We start from the raw sequence: 9,096 nt of genomic DNA, 5'->3' as shown, positions 1-9,096 counted from the left end.
ATTTCTGAGTACAATGAAAAGAACAATGCCCATGATTAAACACTATATGCCACTGCCTTTTCTTTTTAGTTCAGGAAATAGTTTGAATTAGCTCAGAAACAAATGCTAAAAAAATAATAATTGTATTTGCTTTACAAATTAGAAGGGATAAAGGAAAGAAAAAAATCCTTTAAAAGGCATGATCACCCATACTCTTTCACTGAGTTTACAGACTTCAGAAGCTGAGGAAGGGCTGACATTGCTGAAAGAGCCTACGGTAACTGTTTTTTAAATTTCATAGGATTAATATACAATTTTCTTCAGACTTTGACTATATATAGCTTGAATTTCTGGAAGAATTGTGAAATCGAAAACTCTGCTTTCTGTTGAGTACTAATAGACAAGGCATTTGAAAGGAAATATCGTATACAGAAAAAAGTGGGTATGCTTTAACAAGTTCTCAACCAATGCTGCAGCTACATTTTTCTGTAAACAGGTGATAATTTCAGTAAAAGTTATATTAAAAATGTCTTTTCTGGAATTCCAGGTAACTTTAAAATAGTCCTTTCTAGGTATGACACATGTTAGTTTGCACCTATAAACAAAATTTTTTTTCAATTTTACTAATTATTCAAGAAATCATTGAGCCTTTTTTAATATTTTGTCTATTTTCATTGTATTTGCTTTTTTATTACAAAGAGAGGGCCTGTAAATATCTAGTGTATCTAATGCTTGAGAATATGACTATTTCACATGACAGAGATACTCTTATTGATTTAGATTTTTTTTTATTTGGATTTCTATTCTTATTCTTGGAGTATTAAAACCTGATTACTACTTCATCAATTAAATAAATTAATCCCTTCATTTCTTTTTTAATTAGGAGAATGGACCTCTGATAGGTTAGGTAACATGCTCAGTATTTTACAAACGAGGATTTTGTGACTATTAATCAAGGGGTCTTCCCATTAGAGTCACACAGAGATGCTCCGAGGAAACAAGTCTTCATTAAAAAATTATCACTATCAATTATGTTGCTTCTATCATGCTTTTTTTTGTTGTTTGAACTTAAAGATTAGAAATTCTTCTTAGCGATTTGGCTTCATAGGGAAAGGAATGAGGTAATTGACTATCAGCAAAAACAACTGATTCATTACTAAAGTATCATATGTAACTGCAAAATTCATAAGGAATGGATATTCCTATAACAGTGTTCAAATAACTACAGCTGGAGAGTCACTTTTGTACATTTTGTTTGGAGAAGAGAATCTAGCAATAATGGTCACATTTTTTAGCTGGAACAACAAAAATTTTTAATTAATTTTAGATAGTAAAAATGATACCAATGATAAAACTAACAAATGTTTCATGTTTCTAATTATATATTTTTAAGTTACAAGTTAACATTTAAATTTTGAAGTCTAGTATGGAAGGTCAAAATCAGAACCAGGAGACCATTTCTATAGAATTTTCTTGATTTCTTTTTTGTGTTTAAGAAATCAACAAAATCCCATAAATTTTTCAACAGAATATTCACACACATAAATGATACCATTGTATCACACCTACTTTCACTTTTCTTACATGTTTAGGAAATTTCAAAGCTAAAATTTCATTTATGGTTACAACATAATCGTGTCTTCAGTCTCAAAATATGTGGTTATTATTTTTAATTTCAAATAATAGTAAAATGAACATGATTGGCATTTTTTCTACTAGTTATTGTATCAAACATGACTTCAAGAACAGATTTCCTTAAGGTAAAGATACAAACATTTTTATGTTTCTCTAGCATTCTGTCATATAGCTTATCAAAAAAATTATCTCAATTTATAGAACCAATGGTTTTGCACAGGATATCAACATCACCACATTCTCAGTCATACTTGAGTATGCCTTCTTCAACAATTCCTTAAACTTAAATTCCTGTAATTTAAAAATAGTAATCAAAAAATAGCAGTCAAAAGATGAGTTCAATATTTGTTTTCTTGAGAATGAAACAAGAACTAAATTTTTTGTGTATTTTTTACCCACTATAGAAATTCATTGTTCTTCACTCACATGTGCTGGACTCTTGATATCTTTCTAATAAATTTAATACATTCTTGAACTGCCATAATAGGCATAAATGTCTTTCATATGGTTAAAATATAGTAAAAAAAAAATGTGTTTGTCATCCCACTACCAGTGACGCATCTCTTACTGCCTGGTTCCAGGAGGCATAATGAGGGTGCTGATTTTCTTCACTGTCGTCTTGACCCTCACTGCTTGCTTCTCGGTAAATATAAAACACATTACACATATTTTTTTTTTCTTTCTTGGTTCCTAATCATGAAGTATTCATTCACTTTACTATTTTTATGATAAAACATATTTAGACTACATAAACTCTGCTTTATTTTTATTTCTGCTTTTTATTTCTGCCCAAAATCCTAATTTAACTTTACAATCTTTTGATGATCTTGAGATGTAATCTTAATATTTTTTCTTTTTCTTCTTACTAGTTTCTAGAATGCAAGCATGTGTAAATTGACTATTATAGCATTGTGGTTTTTACATTGCTTACTGTATTCTACCTTTGTAGTAGCACTACTAGATAAAATTTAGTCCTTGTACACACTCCAAAAAGAAAAATGGGTCAAGTAGAAAACAGCTTATAAGGGACATGATGAAATACATTTGCCGCCATATTCAGAATTTCATATGGGTCAAATAAGTTAAGATCTAGACATGATATTAACTTCCATCTGGGACCATTTGCTTGGTTTCCTATAATATTTTTGTTTACCCACACCAAGACCCAAGCTACATTACCTAAAAAGGAAATGGCACATTCTCTAAGACGTACTGCTGCAAACATAATCTAATGGCATTTCATGAGCAAGCAAAGTCTTATAATGATTTCCAGCTACAGGAACTGCCTCCTCTGTTGACTCATGCTAAAATGAAACAAGGAAGATTTCTAATTAATAATAATAATAAACCCTAGTCCAGGGCTTCATTAGACCATCCCTTTTTCACAAACCACATGCTGGGTTTTCCTTAAACAAAATTCTTAAAGATATTGGTTACATGATGATCCCTAAGCTTGGCACCAGAGTGAGTGGCAGTTTTAATGACAAAAGGACTCAAATCTAGCACTTCCAAGAAACAGTGAAACAGCTGCAAACACACCCATACGAATGTGGCGAAAAAGAATCCTCCTTAAAGGAACCCAGAAAACCAGATCACCCCATCTATGAACTGTGTATTGTTTACACAGTTAGAAACTCCATCATGTTTAATAATGACCCAAGAAATTTTAAAATTATATACCGCAGTATTCATCCTACCCCAACAATATTTCATCCTCATAATGACTTGCAGTCACTATTCACAAAATGCCATGGTATGTTCTCATGTACTGCATCTGATGTTTTAATGTTTGTGTTATCTCATTTTAGTCTGCTGGTGCATTTAAGCAAGACCACCAAACAGATGTAAGTATCATTATATTTCTGATTATCTTTTCACATTTTCAATCATAAACCAAAGCCAGTTGTGTCTGAGGAATCGATAAGGTATAAATATTTCCTTTTATTTCTAATCTAAGGAGATGTTAGCATTTGGCCTAGTTGTTAAGATGCCTTCATCCCTGGCTTCAAATCCTGCCTGCAGCCCCCAATTCCAGATCCCTGCTACTGCAGATCCTGGAAAAAAGTGGGGGGTGGTCTGAGTAACTGTGTCCCTGCCACCCTCACTGGAGTTCTGGATTGCATTCTCCATTTCTGCTTGCTTCTGTGTTTGGTCTCAGCTGGGGACCATTGTGGACATATCTATCTATCCATCTATCTCTATCTCTCTCTTTCTCGAAATGAATAAAAAGACAACGTTAACAGGGAGAGAAAGATAGTCACCTTGATATCAAAGTTGAGGAACCAAATGTAAATGCAAATAGCTTTTTAAGGGATAAAATCTGATGTTCAATTACTGGCTTTTTAAATTGGGAACTCATATCTACCTATTAGCAAAAGTTTCTAAGAGGGCACAGAGAAAACATCATTGTTAAAATGTTAAAGCAGTGCTCTAGCAAAATGTATCCTAAAAGCTGAAAGTAACCCCTAGGTCTTCCATTAAAGACTTGCTGGGTGTGAGGGTTTCTACTCAGCGGGCACACACAACAGTGTATAAGTACCACATGTTCACAGACCATCAGACTCTGAGACTTATAATTTTCCCCCCAACACTCTATCCCATTAGATACTCCAAATCCAGCCTGAAAGATGTTGGCATGAGGGAAATTCACAGCCCAAAGATAGACACGAACTAATCCTTCATGGATAGGAAGGAAAACATCCTATGTAGAATATCACAGTTAGGTTCTGCAGGGAAAGCAAAAGGAGAGATTAGACAAAATGAAAACTATGGTTGATCGTATCCAAAAGTCTGAGAAGCAATACAATGTGAAATCCTAAAGGAAAGTGTCATTAAAACTCTTTGTAACTAAAGCCAATTATGGGAAAAAGTGTGTGGCATTCCTAACACACTTTCTTTTTTTTAACTTTTATTTAATGAATATAAATTTCCAAAGTACAGCTTATGGATTACAATGACTTTTTCCCCCCATAACTTCCCTCCCACCCGCAACCCTCCCCTCTCCTGTTACCTCTCCCCTTCCATTCACATCAAGATTCATTTTCAATTATCTTTATATACAGATCAATTTAGCATATATTAAGTAAAGATTTCATCAGTTTGCACCCACACAGAAATACAAAGTGTAATATACTGTTTGAGTACTAGCTATAGGGTTAATTCACATTGTACAACACATTAAGGACAGAGATCCTACATGAGGAGTAAGTGCACAGTGACTCCTGTTGTTGACGTAACAAATTGACACTCTAGTTGATGGCGTCATTAATCACCCTAGGCTCTTGTCATGAGTTACCAAGGCTATGGAAGCCTTTTGAGTTCGCCGACTCTGATCATATTTAGACAAGGTCATAGTCAAAGTGGAAGTTCTCTCCTCCCTTCAGAGAAAGGTACCTCCTTCTTTGATGACCTATTCTTTCCACTGGGATCTCACTCACAAAGATCTTTCATCTAGCTTTTTTTGGTTTTTTTTTTTGTGTGTTTGTTTGTTTTGTTGTTGTTTCTTTTTTTTTTTTTTTTTCTTTTTGCCAGAGTGTCTTGGCTTTCCATGCCTAAAATACTCTCATGGGCTCTTCAGCCAGATCTGAATGCATTAAGGGCTGATTCGGAGTCCAGAGTGCTGTTTAGAACATCTACCATTCTATGAGTCTGTTGTGTATCCCGCTTCCCATGTTGGATCGTTCTCTCCCTTTTTTATTCTATTAGTCAGTATTTGTAGACACTAGTCTTGTTTATGTGATCCCTTTGACTCTTAGTCCTATCATTATGATCAGTTGTGAACAGAAATTGATCACTTGGACTAGTGAGATGGCATTGGTACATTCCACCTTGATGGGATTGAATTGGAATCCCCTGGCACCTTTCTAACTCCACCATTTTGGGCAAGTCTGATTGAGCATGCCCCTAATTGTACATCTTCTCTCTCTCTTATTCCCACTCTTATACTTAACAGGGATCACTTTTCAGTTAAATTTCAACACTTACGAATAATTGGCTAACACACTTTTACACAGTAGAAATTCATTGGCTGATCAACTGCACTTCCAGCTTTACTGTCTATGAAGCAATGAGTCAGTCACTTGGATTCATGGAGTTTGTGTCAATCTCATGCTACTGGAATACCTAAGAAAAAGGATAATGAAAAGCTTCCACAGTATCTTTTTGTTCTTTGTATCTAGAGCAGGAAAAATCAGTATGTTCTTTTACAGGAGGGAGATTAGAACAAGGTGTTCCATAAAAGACTAAAACACTAGAATGAAGAAATTCTGCATACACACACACACACACACACACACACACACACAAGATTTCGACAGTGAAGTAAACTTTGAAAATTGTGCATATCCCTTTGATATTTCAGTCATTGACATTTTATATTAACAATTTCAGTAAGTCCTTTCAGTTAAAGAACCATTTTACTTCATTCTAAATTTTTGCATAGTGTTTTGATCAACAAAGTCTTTAAAATATACCACTCATCACAGAACACATTTTGGATGAAATCAGTAAGAACAGTTTATTGCCTTTATATTTCACCAAAACCCTACATGGCATGCACACATTATCCTATCAAATTGCCTATGGGATTATGTTAGAATAATTACACAAATCTAAATAAAAATGTAAATATATATTAATTTTTTTATTTAATTGAGAGGCAGGAGTTGGGAGGACAGAGAGGCGGTGCTCCCATCCTCTAGTTCAGTCCCCAGATGGCCCCTAAAGCTGAGGTTCTGGGATGGGGCCCAAACCAAGAGCTGGAAACTCAGTCCAGATCTCCAACATAGGCGGCAAAGACCCAATTACTTGAGCCATTGCTGCTGCCCCCCAGTGTCTGCATTTGCAGGAAGCTGGAGTTAGTATCCAGAGTTGAGCATGGAACCCAGACACTCTGATCCAGAAGGCAGGTATCTTAAATGCTAGGTTGAACAGCAGCTCCTAAATGTACATTTAAAGGCTATTTCAGTTTGTGTACCCCATCTGTGTATAAACAACTGTTTTTGTATTTTTTTGTTCCCTGAAGTCTAGTGGTGAGTCTGAGGAAAGTTCTAGACCAACTCTACAAAGAGGACTTGGAACCCTAGAAGCTTTGGTCAACAGAATAAAAGCCCACTTCCTGCCTCACCGTCCAGGCCCCCGACCCCAACCTCAACCCCATCCCCCACATCGCCCACCACCAGCACCATCAGCCACTACTGCCCCCACGACCGCTGCCATTGTTTCGGTCGGTGACACTCCAGCTGAGGCTTCCAATCCTGAAGCTCCTGTTGATAACAACCCCAGTGACAATAATCCAGCTCCTGCTGATGAGGGCGCCCCAGCTCCTGCCGATGAGGGAGCCCCAGCTCCTGCAGATGAGGGCGCCCCAGCTCCTGCCGATGAGGGCGCCCCAGCTCCTGCCGATGAGGGAGCCCCAGCTCCTGCAGATGAGGGCGCCCCAGCTCCTGCCGATGAGGGAGCCCCAGCTCCTGCAGATGAGGGCGCCCCAGCTCCTGCGGATGAGGCCGCCCCAGCTCCTGCTGCTGTTTAGAAGCGAAAATAGACTTGGTAAGTTCTAAAACCAAGATTACAAATAGACCCAAACCGCGGAAGACAAAGACAAACCAAGGTAAAAAATATCTTCGAAAATATTTTCTAACTAATAACTCTGGGATATTGTCTAAATAGGACCAGATGTTTTCTGTTATAAAGAGGAAGATAAATAGGTGCAAACAGCTATATGGATTAGAAGCTCTTGTTCCACTTTTATATGGAGAACTAAATTTGGTCTCCTTGAGTAAATAGCCCATATCTATAAACCCAATGCTGACAGATTCCTGCAAAAGAAACAAACAGTTGGAAGGTTCATCAACTGTTCGCAATACTAAAATATGTTTTCACTTCTTTGAAAAATTTACTGTTAATTACAGCCTGAGTAAATTAAAGTTTGCATTTGCACATTTATTACACTGCATAGTGTTTGCATTTCATGTAAGAGGAAGGATCCTTATTCTTTCAGGACTTAACCAACTCTAAAAGACAAAAAAATGACAGCTTTCAGGAAATCTTTGAATACAAATATAAGTAAAATCATACAACCCATAGAAGAGTTACCTTGCTACAAACATTGGCTGAAATACATCATGATACAACATGATCCTTCAGAAAAAATATTGAAGTAGAATGATAGTATTCACTCATTTGTCTGAATACAGGGGTTCCTAATTATACCTTTAAGTGGAGAAAATTATTCCAACAATATGGTATAAAGTTCACAATGATAAATGCCAACTGGTAGATAATTACAGTATCAAAAAATCTTAAAAATTTCTAGAAATGCATATTATAAAAAAGTTATATACGGATTTCAAGGAGTTTTATTGTTCCAAAATGAAAATCTTTTTTAAAGACTTTATTTATTTATTTCAAAGGCAGAGTTTCAGACAGAGAGAGGGAGAGACAAAGATAAAGGTCTTCCATCCGCTGGTTGACTCCCCAAATGGCTGCAATGGCTGGGTTGGGCTGATATGAAGCCAGGAGCCAGGAGCTTCTTCCAGGTCTCCCACATGGGTGCAGGGGCCCGAGCACTTGGGCCATCTCCTACTGCTTTCCCATGCCATAAGCAGAGAGCTGAATTCAAAGAGGTGCAGCCAGGACACGAACCGGCACCCATATGGGAGCATATGGGTAGGCTTAGCCTACCATGGCAAAGCGCTGGTCCCCAAAATTGTCTTTTAATTCCATTTCTCCATGAACTTTTTCAAGTATCCCATTAGTTTAGATATTGCTGCAACAAATGCTCCTGTACTGAATCTGATTTATACTAACAGTACACTGTGAAGCAGATGTTATTGGCTCAGTTTTAAAGACGAGCAAACTGAAGCTATGAGAATTCATATGACTTTCCAAAGGTCACAAAATCATTACTGGCAGACCTATCTTCAAATTTACATCCATTTTACTCCAAAGTCCCAGCTCGTAATATCCTATCTAATCCCAGATATTCCAAAACAATTGGAGATGGAAAAGCTTACATAATTCTAATAAATGGCTCATGGTGTTTTGAATTGTTGTTTTGTTTTTACAGATCCTGAAAAAATGAATATTAATACGTTTGTGATCAACCCTCGCCACTTATTTTAAGCAAATTATAGGAAGAGATACAAAAACACACAGATGTGGATTACTGTTTCTTCCTTACTCCTGCTATACCATAATCCTCAAAAATACATGATTTATGCATTTGATCACATGTGTTTTGGTCTCTTCTTATTCTTCTGTTGAATATCTATTGTTGACAACTTGAATCTGTCAGTTGGTTCTATGACACAAATAGCATAGGATTTGCATATAGCATACACGTCTTCCCATACACTTTAAATCATCTCTAGATTGCTTATAACTAATACAATGTAAATGCTATATAAACAGCTGTTTTGAGAAAAAAAAAAGTCTCACATGTTCAGTACAGATGTAATTTTTTCTGAGTATATTTTTTTGACA

At 36.2% G+C, this 9,096-nt stretch overlaps 1 protein-coding gene across 1 annotated transcript; it reads left to right on the top strand.

Moving 5' to 3' along the window:
• The first annotated feature begins 208 nt into the window (after positions 1–208).
• Positions 209–8,832, top strand: LOC138843285 (skin secretory protein xP2-like). Its single transcript, XM_070047098.1, has 5 exons — positions 209–256; positions 2,168–2,257; positions 3,423–3,458; positions 6,638–7,161; positions 8,681–8,832. The coding sequence occupies exons 2-4, from the start codon at positions 2,204–2,206 to the stop codon at positions 7,142–7,144; spliced, it is 597 nt and encodes a 198-aa protein (XP_069903199.1). The 5' UTR covers positions 209–256; positions 2,168–2,203; the 3' UTR covers positions 7,145–7,161; positions 8,681–8,832.
• Positions 8,833–9,096: the final 264 nt, after the last annotated feature.

This window comes from Oryctolagus cuniculus, chromosome 8 (genome assembly GCF_964237555.1).
Source record: "Oryctolagus cuniculus chromosome 8, mOryCun1.1, whole genome shotgun sequence".
Classification (NCBI taxonomy): Eukaryota; Metazoa; Chordata; class Mammalia; order Lagomorpha; family Leporidae; genus Oryctolagus; species Oryctolagus cuniculus.
The sequence above is the reverse complement of the archived record's forward strand: the minus strand, read 5'-3'. Positions and strand labels throughout refer to the sequence as shown.